The 15,101-nt window shown below is 39.2% G+C and overlaps 1 protein-coding gene across 1 annotated transcript in view; it reads left to right on the forward strand.

The window, feature by feature from the left end:
• The first annotated feature begins 878 nt into the window (after nucleotides 1–878).
• LOC122061101 (CCR4-NOT transcription complex subunit 10-like) overlaps nucleotides 879–15,101 on the forward strand; it is a 42,561-nt gene continuing 28,338 nt past the window's right edge. Inside the window, exon 1 of the mRNA XM_042624287.1 lies at nucleotides 879–1,539. Within this exon, the coding sequence (XP_042480221.1) occupies nucleotides 1,351–1,539 (189 nt within the window). The 5' untranslated portion in view covers nucleotides 879–1,350. The remainder of the gene's footprint in view (nucleotides 1,540–15,101) is intronic.

Consider the following 15,101-nt stretch of genomic DNA (forward strand, 5'->3'; position numbering starts at 1 on the left):
TCTCTACAAAGCATAATCGAAGACAAACTGTGAGATACCTTCATATGTTTGTTATCATCACAACCAACTATAGGAGTATGGGCATATCCCTAACACAAACCTCAACCTATAAAGACTTTCTCATCTTGCAAGTTATTAATTTGAATCCTCTATATATACATTCTAGAATCCCTATTCCAATTTACTGGAACCCTTCAGTTATGTCTGTGAAGATAAATTTTGATGGGGAAAGTAAGGGGAACATAGGTATCAGTGGGGGAGGAGGTATCATTAGGAACTTATGAGGGGAAATCCTAGCAACATTTACCAACTTTTATGGGGTTTGTACATACAATAGCAGAATTAAGAGCAGTTAGGAATGGGCTGAAATTGTGTGAGAAAAGGGGTTATACAATTTCTATATCAATTTAGATTCTATTCTCATTGTGAAAAATGTGACCCAAAATAACTGGAATGGTTTAAAGAAATTATCTCAGTTTGAGATTCGCCTGATGCCCATATCTATTTCTCTTACCCAGAAAGTAATCAAGTAACATATTGAGTGGCAAATTTGGTTTGTGAATCTTTAACCAATTTTACTTTTGAGGGTAACTCTACTATTCCAAGGGATCTTATTTATATTACAAATGAAGAGAAAGCTGGTCTCCCAATGTTGTTATGTTTTGAATCTAACATTAATTTTTTTTAAGATGAGTTTCAGCTATAAGGGTGAGCATTTTTGTGCTTTGGCCAAGGGTAAGACGGGTTAAGTCCCTCCTTTGTTTCTTCATTTGTTTCCCCCCTATTAAGCCCTCTTTTGTATCTTCCACCTTTGAGTTTTTATAATAAAATCTTAGGGGCTGTTCCGGTGCCATATAATATTCGGGTTAGAAAAAAAAAAAAAAACTAAAATTTTGCCCAATTAAGGTGGTTCTTCACTGCGTAACAACCAGGAGAGGGAAACAATCCGAAACACGAGGCCGAAACTCCGAAAACCAGAAAAGAACCTGTCCGTTTCTCCATTTTGCTGTTCCGCGTCTCCTTCTCTCTCTAATCTCTATCCCTCTCGCATACGTATTTCTCAAACTGGTTAAGCCAAGTGGAACCTCGCTGCAATCAAATCCATCTGTGAGATTAAGAACAGTGAGCAAGCTTTTTGTCTAAATGGATGCGAGGAACCCTAGAGTTTCGGTTCAAGAAGCTGCTTTGCTCCCAATCTGAAATGGAAGACGAAACCCTCAAATGCGTTTTACAAAAATCGAAGCAGGACTGACGTTGTTTCAACTGAGATTGACGAAAAGAAAGGCCCTTTTTTTCCCTCTCTCTTGGGTTATCTAGGTTTGTTTTGTTATTGGCTCGTTCGATCTGGTAATGGACTCCCGAGATTTATCGTCTTCGGCGACTGCAAGTAGAGATGGTTCTTCTGCGGAAGAAGATGGTCTGCTCTCCGTCACTGCCGGGCTTGCCAAGGAAGCGGCTTTATTGTTTCAGTCGCGGAGGTATACGGAATGCATCGATCTGTTGAATCAACTCCTACAAAAGAAAGAAGGTGATCCGAAGGTGAGGTTCTGCAAGTTCTGATTTTTTACTTTTTTGCGCTGCTTGTAGTTTCATGAATTAGCGACCTCGGAAGTGATCCCTTTTTTTTTTTTTTTTTTCTCTTGAATCTTTCTACGTTAGTATCTGGTAGAGGTATTAGCCAGATCCTTTCTGATTGTTCGGTTTCGGTCTACTGATGTATCCCAATTTCTTTTGCTGCTGTTAACATAATTAAATTTACGTCATTGGAAGAAAGAAGTGAACTTGCTCTAAAAATATTTAAATTTGACATCGAGAAAAAGATGTGAACTTATTTACTCTGTCTGGATTGTTGCTTTGGCTGTTAACAGTCTCCACCTCTAGGATAATTCTCCAATTATATGTTTGATTTCTTTTCCTTTGAAATATGGTTATTTGAACATCAAAAAATACATAACAGAACGGTTACATAATTAATTATGTGCGCAGATTACACTGATCCTCTGAGGGATGAAGTAAACGAATGGAGGGACAATGGCTGGATCATTTGGACTGTTGCCTGAAAAGGAAGGAGAGTCCATATCAGTCAACTGACTGTAGTTTGCTTGGGAATACAGCAAGTTGGCTGGTCCTGATTGTTTGACTATTCAGGCAGTCAATGAACCTTTGGACCTCTGTCTTTTATTTTCAGTAAAACCGGTAAGGAGGAGTGACTTAACTCAAATAGAAGGACCCAAGAGACCTAGAGGCAGGCCAAAAATGACCATAAGAGAGGTTGTAAGGAAAGACATGCACAAATTAGGCCTTGTCCCAAGTATGACCTCAAATAGAGCTGATTGGAGGGCTAGGATCCAAGTAGTGGACCCGCTTTAGCTGTGTTTTACTCCGTTAGCAATTACTAATCTGTTACCTTTATCCCCTTCTCTTTCTTTTCTCTTTGGTTTTGCTTGGATTCATGTAGCTGACCCCATTAAGTTGGGATAAGGCTTTGTTGTTGTTGTTGTTGTAGAAAACAGTGTTGGAGACTTGATCTATGGCTGTTGGTTTACCCGTATGAGTTGCATACCATGGGACAGTTAATACTGCTCAAGTATGTCTTAACAAATCTAATGTTAATTGAATGAATGGTCGTGTTTCGAAGGACCTAATGGGTTAAAGTTAGAACTCCAAGAAGAATTTCTAGAACCGCAGGGATAGGAACAAGAACCAGATTAGAAAAATATTGATATTTAAGTAAAAGCAAATCTGATTTGGCTAGAACCTTGGTCGAAGGTTTAATTAACATGGAGAATATGCCAGGAAAATTTGGTTACAATCTAATTCCTAGATTCAGAGAAGTTGGCATATCCTATTGGAGTTAGGAAACCTGAAAACCCAGACAGAAAACAGAAATCAATCGCAGAGATTTCACTATAAAAACTCAGCCTTTTCCCACTTAATGGGGTTGGCTACATGGATCCGCGATAGGGTAAAATGAAAAGAACAAGAAAGGGAAAAAAAAGAAAACAGGAAAGAAACAAAGCAACACTACAGGAACATCCCACCTAAAAGCGGTAGGCTTCATGGATCTTTGCTCTCCAAACAGCTCTGTTTGGGGTTATACTAGAGTCAAGACCTAGCCCCTGCATGTCTTTCCTTACAACATCCTCTATTGATGTAGAAAGATGTAGATATGGCCCCATGATTTGGCATTACCTACAGGAGAAGGAAGAAGATTCAAGGCCACATGGGGTTAAAACAAGACCAATGGTTGTTAGGTCATCTTTTATTTTTTCCCCCTCTCTCCTTCTCTCACCCTCTCTTGAAGTAAACTAGTTTCAGCCGCTGCTCGGAGTAGTCTGGCCTGAAGGCCTGGCTGCTCCCCCTCCTCTTTCTCCTTCCTTCTCCTTCACTCATCCTCTCCCTCTCACCCTCCACTGTCTTCTTCCTTCTCCACATTCTTTCATTTCTTTTTCTCCCTCTCGCTTCTTTTCATCTTTTGTCTCACATGTCCGGGAAGTTGTGATCCACCCTTTGCCGACTTCCTTGATCTTCTTTCTTCTGTCAAGCCTCAGATCTTGTGATATTTTGAGCCGATGCTCAGATCTGGAGTGACATTGTGCCGCCGACAAAGCCACTGATTGGATCTGGACCTTGTGTTGCTGAGCTCTCTGTTCTCTGCCTATAGCTGCGCATCCATGAGCTGTCGCTCTTTGCAGATGTATCTTGCCGCTTACCAAGCTGCTGCTCGGATCTATTTTTTTGTCGGATTCTCTTGGTTCTCCATCTCCTCCCAGATTGAACCTTTGCTTTGTTTGGTGCCCTCTTGGCCAGCCACTTGCATGGCTAGTAGCCTACAAGGCTGCCAGCTAAGCTCGGCCAACAGCCGCTTGCTGCCCTTTGCAAGGCCGGCGCCCCTCTAACGCGACTGTCATCTCCGCTTGGCTGTTGCCCTCTGTAAGGCCAGTGCCCGTTGTGGCTGCCATTCTTGTTGGCGGAGCTCTGATGTCTTTGCGCCTAGGAAGGTGATGCGTGGAGTAAAGTTGGGTAGGATTTGGTGGAACACTACTTGAAATTGTCCCGATTGGCTCTCTTCTTTGCTTTGGGCTTTTTGGTTCTTGTCTATTAGCCCATGTGGGCTTTTGAGTGTTGCCGATTGGGCTTGAGATGTTATTGTCTCTACACGCATGTGTTATTGTCTCTCCACGCATGTGGGTTTTGAGTTTTGAGTTGTGTTGCCCAATTGGGCTTGAGATTTTTAAGTCATCTGGGTTTTTGTGATGTAATGGACATGTTATTTGTGACATGTTTTTGAGTTTTCAAGCCCATTGAGCTTTGAATGTCATCCTTTCTGGGCTATGGTTGCCCTTTTTGGGTTTGTAATCTCCCCTTGGGGCTGTATTTAGCCTCCACCTTTTTTTAATGCATTTATTTATTCATTATAAAAAAAAAAAAAAAAAAAAGAAAAAAAAGAAAAAAAAAAAAGACTTAGGGCCAGCCCCAATTCAACTGGGACAACACTAGCTTTATTTGTCAATTTTAAGTTTGTGTTGTTTTTGGAAACTTGTTTGAGTTATATTGGAAACTGAGTCAGGTATAGTTGCGTTTTGATTTCATTTTATAATAGGTGTCTTTACTTACTTTCCTATTTTGGTTATGACAAGTCTTTACTTTCCTAATTGTAACCAGCAAGGTATACAGCCTATATATATGGCTGATCAGTTGCAACTGGGATTATTATTCTTGAATGAAATTTTCTCTTGCTGTAAGATTTGCCTGAAATAGGTTGTATTCATCAGCTGCGAGAGCTGAAGGTGAGAGACCCATGCTTAGATAGCCATTCCCCTACCCCATTCTTCACTTCTTTCCCTTCCTCCTTCTATTATCTTTTCTTTCTGTTTTAATTCTTGAGCTGTTTGGGTTGTTGGGTTTGGTACAATGATCCAAACCAGCCCATAGGTGCTGCTATTACAGAATCTGAGAAGCCCTGTGATGCAGATTAATTACCAAAATAGGCTTGATTTATTAGGAATAAGCCTAAGGTTGGGTTCCATACATGTTGGGCTTTTGATCCCATGTGTTTTGAGTGTAATAAACCACTTTTATGGGTCTAAAAGGGGGCTCTAAGATTGAGTACGGGATTATTAGTTAGTTTCCATTTTCATTAGTTTCCTTTTTAGTTGGGCTTGATTTGAGTTATATTTGTTTCTTTAGGAGTCAAGTTATTAATTGAGTCAAGTCATTAGTAGTTAGTTTCCTTTTGCAACTAGTTTCTAATTTCAGTTTTTAGTAACTATTGTATTAGGAGAATATTTGGTTTCTTTTTTGAGGAACCTTCTATTTTGTAATTCTCTCCCCCATTAACATTATAAATAAAGAAGAGGAGGCTTCTAAAAGCCTAGAACGATTTATGCTTAAAAAAAAAGACTCTTGTTGCTGTCGCTGGCTTCAATGACTACTCCTTGTGTTTGATCAAGGCTGAGGGATTGGTGTTTGATCCAATCGACACTCTGCGGCGAGAAGTCCGAGTGGGTTGCTATTATTTTCTGGTTTTCTTTGTTGGATTATCTTCTCTAGCAGAACAGGTAAGTAACTGAACCATTCTGCAGAATTTTTTTGGGTTCTGAATCTCTGTTCTTCCCTATTCTGTCGACCTATTCTGTTGGGAGTTCTGGCCACCCGATGGCCTTATGATTCTGGTCGATTGTTAGGATCAACCAGAGGAGGACTCGATTCAAGTTTGGTGCTGATCAGACCAGGGGTTTTTCTGGTTCTAAAGTTTCTTCAAATTTGGCCGATAGTGTTCTCTGCCCAGAATTGATTTCTGTTTTCTTTAATCTGTGTTGAAGTGACTGCTGTTTTTTATTCTCCACTGAACTGGACCTTCTAATCAGTAATTAGATTTGTTATTAGTTCCTTAATAATACTCTATTGAAGTACCAGAAATTATTGCTAGATTTGAGAACCTGCTGTCAGAATCAAGTTCTGATTTGGTTCTCTATTCCTGTGATGTTTTGATTCTAATTGGACCTTATTCAATACTCTATTTCTGTTGCTGAAATTCTATTTGTTAGTGCAAACTCTGCTACCTGAAATTCCAGATTCTGGATCTGATAATTCTGGTTTTTCAAGGACTGTTGACTGGTTTAAGTTGGACTGTTGTTGCTGTCTACTATTGGGTGGTTATTGGTTGTTTTTTGGTTTAATTTTCCTGCAGTCTTGGGTCTAGTTTGGTTGTTAAATCTAGTCCTACATTAAGTGGTATCAGAGCATGGCTCAGAACAACACCCCCACCCGAGCTTCTATTATGGAGTTTCTACAAAAATGGAAAACTGAATTGAAGGCTGAATTAGATGCCAGGTTGTTGAATGAAGAGACCCCACCACAACCGCCTACTGGCGATTCACGTACAACACCTGAAGTAGAAACCCCATTGAATGTAGTTGCTCAGTTGACTAACAGGAGAGCAAACCCTAATCTGAAAGCACCACAAAGGGTTCCGGTAGCACAACCTACTTTTGAAGAGCATTTAAGAGGATATTTTGGGACTGAGAGTCCTGTGCAACAGAAGTATTCTGGAGATTCACAGAAGGTCAAGCTCGATCTGAAGGAGTTTGATGGGAGATATGACCCGCAATTGTTCTATGATTGGGTAGTCGCACTAGACGACATTTTTGACTATTATGAGTTACTTGAGGAATGGAAGATGAAACTAGCTCGTGCCAAGCTAATTGAGGTTGGCCGTGATTGGTGGAGAACCTATGAGTATAAACTGGAGGACCGTGGTAAAGAACCTACTACATGGGAAGAGATGAAGCAAGAGCTATCTGATAAGTATTTGCCATATAATTTCAGAGCTCGTATACAAGACCAGCTGAACTCTCTTCGTCAGGGAAATATGACTGTGGTGGAGTATATGAATAAGTTTGATGCACTTTATTCTTGCACAGGCATTAGGAAGAATGAGAGGCAATTACTTTCTCAGTTTCGACTGGGATTACGAGCTGAAATTAATAGAAGAATTGGTGTTGCTAATGTGTATACAGTGAGAGATTGCTTTGACAAGGCTTTTCGAGCAGAGGAACTTATGACACAGCCAGGTAGAAGGTTTGGTTACCAAGCTAGGGAGGGTAAGAAGAATTTTCCAGCCACTAAACCTAACACTTTAACACCCCCAAGACCCACAACTCCTCTATGTGAAGTGAAGATACCTCTGTTCAAACAAAAAGAACTTGAAGTCAAGGTTCACATTGAAGAGATGGTTCTTGAAGCTTCAAAGACAGAAGGTCAAGAGATAAAAGATTCAACTGAAGAGTTCTACATTGAAGAGAGCGTAGTAGACGAGACTGAAGCCGTGGAAGATGAGGTAGTAATTGAAAAAAACTCCACAACAAGTCTTTGAGACTCATGATGAGAAGGAAGAGATTATTCCTCCAATTAGGGGTGTCAACATGGTTTAAAGTATCTCCGATACTGATACGATACCCTCCGATACGTATCTTAAATTTAGTCGACCGATACGATACACACCGATACGATACATGAAATTTTTAAAATCCTTTCGTATCGAGATATATCCTATGATACATATCGATATGCACCAATACACTATCGATACGTACTGATACTCTATGAAAAATATAAAATCAATGTGAAACATAGTTGGCACGGCGCCAAGGCGAACCAAGGCGGTAGAGGGTTGTCTAAGCGCTTAGGCGAGAAGGCGCCCGCCTTAGGGCGAACTAGGCGAACAAGTGTTATTTTTTATTTTTCCTATTTTCTAACATTATTTAGTAAGTTATATATACCTTGTATCATAAAAAATCAAGATTAAGCCACATCAAGTCATTAAAAATCAACATTTAGCCACATCAAACCATAAAAAATTAACATTAAGTCATATTAAGTTATAAAAAATCAACATTTAGAGAAATGCTCTTATTCTATAATAAGTTTGACTGGTCAAATGATTTTATTTTTACATGAGACTTTTTGTATTAGTTATAATATAAAACCAGCTTTCAAACAAGTCTAAGATTACTTAAATCTGAGTTGCAATGACAAAGTAATGCTTCAGTCAAACTTATTTTTAAGTGCGCGAATACTGTTAAAATCGCCTAAATGAAAATAATTTTATGAATATCAAAACAAAATATTTTTTTACCGGACTTTTGGTTTTTAACAATGTTTTAACATGATAGAATTTATAAAATTTTCATAATTGAGAAAAACCCTAGCATTTAAAAGTTGAAAATCGTCCCTATAACCAAAATTCAGTTTTTGTTCTTGGACTGGGGGGTTGACTTTTTATCTTTTTGGAATTTGATTTTTAAACTATTTTTATTGGATTCAAATAGGGGGTATTTGCTTATTTATGAATAATATCTTAAGTAAATGAAATAACAAATATTAAACATGAAATAACAAATATTAAAAACATTTACTTGAATGATATTTGGCATAAATAAGTGCCGAAACAGAAGGCGACATGCAGTGCAACAAGGCGGCTGTTGCCTAGGCTCCAGGCAAACCGCCTGGACGCCAAGGCGTCGCCTAGGCGACGCCTTGACAACTATGATGTGAAATATACGTTTCCGTATGTATCAGTACGTATCGGTGAGTATTTGTATGTATCGATCGGTACGTATCGATGAGTATCAGTACGTATCGGTGAGTATCGGTATGTATCGATCAATACGTATCGGTGAGTATCGGTATGTACTGATACAGTGCGCTACGGTCATATAGTGGCCAAGATGAGTATTTTTTTCAGAAAACAAGAATTTTTGAGGGGTTTTTGTTCCAAAGTTGCTGCCAGTCATATTTCTCTCTAACTAAAGTGGAAATCAAAGTTGGGAACAAGGATTTTACATTTATGGGACAACTACAAACCTTGAATTCTTAGTGCGATACCCTCAATTTAGTGTTTATGCATAATACATGTTATCAATAGTTTTTTTTAACAAATTTTTTATGCAAAATTGTTTAAAAAGGTGTTTCATATCCATTTATGTGCGTATCTTTAGCGTATCTCCGATACGATACGATACCCTCCGATACGTATCTTAATTTTGGTCGACCAATACGGTGACCGATACCGATACTTTAATCCTTGGGTGTCAACGGTCCGGGTTGGTGCGGTTTCGGTGTGACTTTGGAACTGATCGAAACCGACCCATTAAGGATTTATTGGTTTCGGTCCGGTGTCGGCTTCGGTGTGGTTTGGGTTCGGGTTGGTACCGGTTTGGATTTATCAGGTTCATTTCGGTTTGGATCGGTTTTTTAAACCGGTATGGAGCCATTAGGAAATAACCAAATGCTGAACTGCTGAACTTCGGTTTCTTATATCGATTTGTAACCGGGTTGGTTTTGATTTTTGGTCTAGTTTGGATTCGACTTTCCATACAAATGTATACAAAACTATGCAAATTTTGATTTTTTTAATGAATTTTGGAGTGTTTCGGTTTCTTACCGGTTTGGTTTCGGTTTCGGTCCGGGTTTTGAGCGGGTTTCGGTTTGGTTTTCGGTGCGGTTCGGTTTGGTTTTGGGATTGCAATACTCGAAACCGAACCGAACCAATAAGGTTTCGGTTCGGTTCGGTCCGTGTTGTTATCGGTTCGGTCCGGCCGGTTTTACCGGTTCGGTTTAGGAATTGACACCCCTACCTCTAATCTTTGATGAGAAGGTGACCAACATTGACGACTCTATGCACACAACATTCACAGTTGGTATTGATTCAGAGATTGAGCATATAGAGTTTGTTATGCCATCATGGTTCTTTGAAGAGAAAGCTCCACACCTTGAAGACTACCTTCCAAAAGTCTACCCAGAATTTTGTTTGGGAATGGTTAAAGTTGCTACGCACATGTTTCCTCCTTATTACTGCAAAATTTGAGGACGAATTTTTTCAAGATGGGGAGAGTTGATGCAGATTAATTACCAAAATAGGCTTGTTTGATTAGGAATAAGCCTAAGGTTGGGTTCCATACATGTTAGGCCTTTGATCCTATGTGTTTTGAGTGTAATAGACCACTTTTGTGGGTCTAAAAGGGGGGGCTCTAAGATTGAGTACAGGATTACTAGTTAGTTTCCATTTTCATTAGTTTCCTTTTTAGTTGGGCTTGATTTGAGTTATATTTGTTTCTTTAGGAGTCAAGTTATTAATTGAGTCAAGTCATTAGTTAGTTTCCTTCTTCAACTAGTTTCCAATTTCAGTTAGTTTATAATTTCAGTTTTTAGTAACTATTGTATTAGGATAATATTTGGTTTCCTTTTTGAGGAACCTTCTATTTTGTAATTCCCTCCCCCATTTACATTATAAATAAAGAAGAGGAGGCTCCTAAAAGCCTGGAATGATTTTGATAAAAAAATAATGGCTGTTGCTATTGTCTTCTTCATGAAGAGTTGTCTTGTGTTTGATCAAGGCTGAAGAAATTGGTGTTTGATCCAATTGACTCCTTACGGGGTGAAGTCCGGGAGGGTTCTACAAGTATCTTCTTATTGCTCTTTTAGTTATTCTCAAGCTTGTTTCATAGATCTGCTACTGTTCATAAGGCAGGTATATTATTTTTTGAATCTGCCCAGAAAATCTTTTTTTTCTGCACAATCGGTTCCTGGAATCTGTAGCAGTTTTAGTTCTCTGTTGGGGCTACAGTTTTGATCGAGGCTTTTCTAGCATCCAAGGAGAACTCGGCCTAAGTTAGGGCAGGTTCTGACCAGCCTTTTGGAAGTTCTATAAAATTTCTGTTTTTTCGTCTTTTAGTGACTGTTTTGGACTGAACTGAGATTGATTGATCTGGGTTGATTCCTGCTGTGATTTTCAGATTCTGAATCATTAATTACCGATTGTTTGACACTATTTTGAACTGTTATCAGTCCTTGATTTGTCTCTGCCCATCTGGTACTGTTTAGTCATAGAAATTACTGGTTTTCTGAGATTGTTATATACTGTTACTTCTATTTTCTGTTGATCTGATTACAGTGGTTTGTGGGGTGTAATTTGGTTGTTCTCTAGTCTAAAAGTTCCTGCAGTTTTGGGACTGGTTTGGTTGTCAAATCCATTCTTACATTACCCTGCGACAGTCAATTCTGGAGAATTTCTGGGCAGGAATCAAGCATTCAGATCTCCCCAATCCATGACCAGATCTACTCCAGCTTTTGGGGGTTTGATTAGCACCCCGAGGGAGTCACATGACCAAGAGAAGAGCCCCAACAGAAGTTGTCACAACTGGTTCTTGGAAATCACAGAAGTTTCCTATTTTGCTCCAAAAATAAGAACTTCTAGATCTCCCCAACCTGAGATCTGATTCAAGAATCCTTTTAGGGTTTTGATCAGCACCACAACAGGCTCCTTCAATCCAACTTTGGGCCCTATAAGAGATTCTATAGCCAGCAGTAGGTGTCTCCCTATTTCTGCCCTGCTTTGGGTTTTGTTCTAAATCTGGTTTCTTGGTTTCCCTTGTTTGTGGTAACTTATTTGGTTGGAATTTTGGGATTATTCTTGGGGGTTATTGTTCAACCGACACCCTTATATTATCTATGGTCATTTTAGGCTTGCCCCTAGCTCTTTTAGTTCATTCCATCTGGATCTGATCACTCCTTACCGGGGCATCCCAAGGCCTTTGTTGAACATTGCATGCCACCTTAAATGGCATTCTCGGAGCATGTCCTGAATCGGGGCAACTCCCAGATCGGCTCTAACCTGTTATTCCTTACTTTATCTCTCCTAGTTTTGTTGCACATTTATCTCCACTACACTTAGGGCCCTTTTGATTTTGTTTCTCCTGTTTTGTGTCTAAAAACAGCAGAAATGGTTTTTTTTCGTTTCTGTGCTAAGAAAGGAAATGCAAAAAGGTGTTTGATTTTTCTATTTCTCGAAATGTTTTCGACAATGTAGTCGAGTTCAAGACATGAGTGAAGGCACGACATTATAGGAATGCAACTCACGAGTGAAGGCATGGTGTTGGAGTTGCATGTATGCTTTATGGAGATGAGCTTTAGAAGGATGATGGCAATCCGAAACTGTGAGCTTTGCACAACTAGGTTGGAATTGCCGCATTTGGATGGCGAGAAGTTTCAACAATGGGTTGGGGGTTTGGGTAGGTCGGGTGAAGTATCGGGGTTTTCACAATTTTTTTCGCTCCCACTTATTTCTAGAAATAGGAAAACAAGTCTAACTTGTTTCTCCATTCCTGTTTCCAGACACAAATATGCATAAATTTCTATTTCTATTTCCATAAACAAGTGAGACAAAACAGAAAAATCAAACGGTTTTGGGGGGTGTTTTTCTGTATCTGAGTACAGAAAAACGGAAAAACCGTTTCTAGAAACAAAATCAAACGGGCCCTTAGCTTATCTATGTTAAGCTTCGACTTCCTTACATTTCGCCCCATACATCATAGCCAATTTTACTACAGTCATGTAGAATTTTCCTTTAAGCTCTAGAGGAATGCGTTAATCAGACAACACTTCAGATGCACCTCTCCATTTCATGCATCTTATTTCAATTCTGTGAGAAACATTTTCTATATCACCTCCTTTCCTTATGGTTGACTTTAGATATCTAAAACAATCACTTTGTGGTATCTCTCTCTCTCCTCGAGTTTCACCATTTCATTATCCATCCTTGTGCGATTAAAGTTATACACCATATACTCCGTCTTCATTCTAGTTATCTTAAAACCTCTTAACTCCAAGGTAGTTCACCAGAACTCTCACTTATTATTAATCCCTGCAACTGTCTCATACTAGAACAATATCATTAGCAAAAAACATACACGACGGGACCTCACCCTGGATGTTCTTAGTTAAATCATCCATCATAAGTACAAACAATTAAGGGATTAAAGCTGATCCTTTAAGTAACCCAATTGTAATTGGGAATTGAAGAAGTGGGGAAGTATGACTTGTGTCCAACTTGACCTAATACCAATCTTGACCCAAGCCTCTCTATTATAATGAACATGAGACCCTAAAGGGCTTAAGGTTCCATTTGGATAAGACCCCTTAAACCTATTAAATAATAATCCATTATTACAACACTTCCCCTCAAGTTGGTGCATGATATCATACATGCCCGACTTACACAAAATACAATAAAAACTTTACTGCTAAGTCCCAAATATGAAGAGCTTCTGACGGCTGGTTTGAGATTTATGTGCTTTCTTGATTTTCAGACCTAGGAGAGAGAATTCTTCAAGAACTGTAGTAGGGCTGCTTGGGCAGCAACAAGAAGAGGATCGAGTGATCCTTGGGTGGTTGTGAACACCCTCTGAAAAGGCCAGGCAGATCAGAGATCAATTGGGGAAGGAAGAGGTGATCAATCTCTCTCCTACTTCCTCCATGGGTGCTGGTTGGGTGTGGCTTTTGAAGTTCTGAACAGATATGATTTTCTTAGGATTCTTCAATGTCAGTAAGTAGTAACAACAAGCACTAACAGCAACAGTAAATAGAGAATAGGAGAAAAAGGAAGCAAGACAAGTGTGGGTGGGATTGGCTATCTCGTACTGGGCATCTCACCCATAGCTATCCCGACTGTTTAAGCAATTGACTGCAATCATTCATTATTCAATCTGAGAATTGAGAGTACATAAGCTCCCCTATATATAGAGGGCATATTAGCAGTCATACCATAACTGAGTGTTAGACTCCAAGTAGGATTAGATCTTACATAATAGGAGTTGGACTCCAAATAGGACCAGACTAGAACTCCAACATAGAATATGTAACTAACTAGTCATTCACTAAGGCTGCGTTTGGTAACGATGTTTCATGTCAAAAACGGAAATTTCAGTTTCTGTGTTAAAATGCCTTTTTTTTTTTAACGAAACTAGAATGACTGAACTGCCTTTTGTCGTTCCGCCAATTCTCGTTTCTACCTTTTTTTTTTTTTTCTTTCACTTTTTCTTCCAAAAAAACGAAACACACCATAAATGCACCAAACGTTTTATTCCTTTTTTTTCTTCTCATAGAACGAAAAAACTTCAGAAACTTTTTTCTAGAACGTTACCAAACGTAGCCTAATAGGGAAACCTATTCTGACTAAATACTAAAATAACAAAGGAAATAGACTCAAAACAGGACTCTAACTAAACTAATGAATTAAATCTCGTTTTTCTACTTTCTACCCATATTTTAGGCCCATTAAAGTGGCCCATTACAATGAAAGCCCCTGGGATCAAAGGTCCAACACATACATAACCCAACCCAATGCTTATTTGCAATAAAATAAGCCCATTAAGTGATTTATCTACATCGGCCTGTCAATCTCAACATGTTTGGTGCGATCGTGTTGGACTGGATTATGTGCAATGCTGATGGCTGATTTATTGTCACAGTATAAATGCATCGGCAACTAAATAGACATACCCTGAAGGATACTTTGTATCCAAAGCAACTCACAAATACCATAAACCATTGCCCGGAACTCGGCTTCTACGCTAGATCTTGCCACAATTGATTGCTTCTTACTACGCCACGTAACCAGGTGGCCACCAACAAATGTACAGTAATTGATAGTAGAACGAAGATTATTTGGAGAACCAGCCCAATAGACTTCAATATAACACTTCGGCCCTCATGTGATCAGAAGAGGAGAATAAGATACCATTCATTGGGGCTGTCTTCAAGTACCGAAGAATATGGAACACAATTTCCATATGGGAGGAGTAAGGATCATGTATATACTAACTCACCAGGCTAATTGCATGAGCTATGTTTGGTCGAGTTTGGGATAAATAGATGAGTCTTCCAACCAACCTTCGATATCAACCCTCATCAACCGATTCACTCACCTTCCTTGCTTTTTAGTTGGTAGTTTTCCTCAAGGGTGTGTATCTGAATGAAGGTTTACACCCTAACATGGCACCTCTATCCAAGAAAGTATTTTAGCTTCCCAAGGTCTTTAATCTCAAACTCCTCACCAAGATGAGCTTTGAGCTTAGAGATCTCATCTGCAACATTGCCAGTATCAACAATATTGTCCACATATACAATCAGAATAGTAACCTTGCCGCCCACCCTTTCATGAACAGGATGTGATCAGCATTGCTCTGCATGAAGCCAATTGCTATTAAAACCTTGTGGAATCGACCAAACCATGCCATGGGAGATTGCTTCAAGCCATA

The sequence above is a fragment of the Macadamia integrifolia genome, chromosome 14, assembly GCF_013358625.1.
Source record: "Macadamia integrifolia cultivar HAES 741 chromosome 14, SCU_Mint_v3, whole genome shotgun sequence".
In the NCBI taxonomy this organism is placed as follows: domain Eukaryota; kingdom Viridiplantae; phylum Streptophyta; class Magnoliopsida; order Proteales; family Proteaceae; genus Macadamia; species Macadamia integrifolia.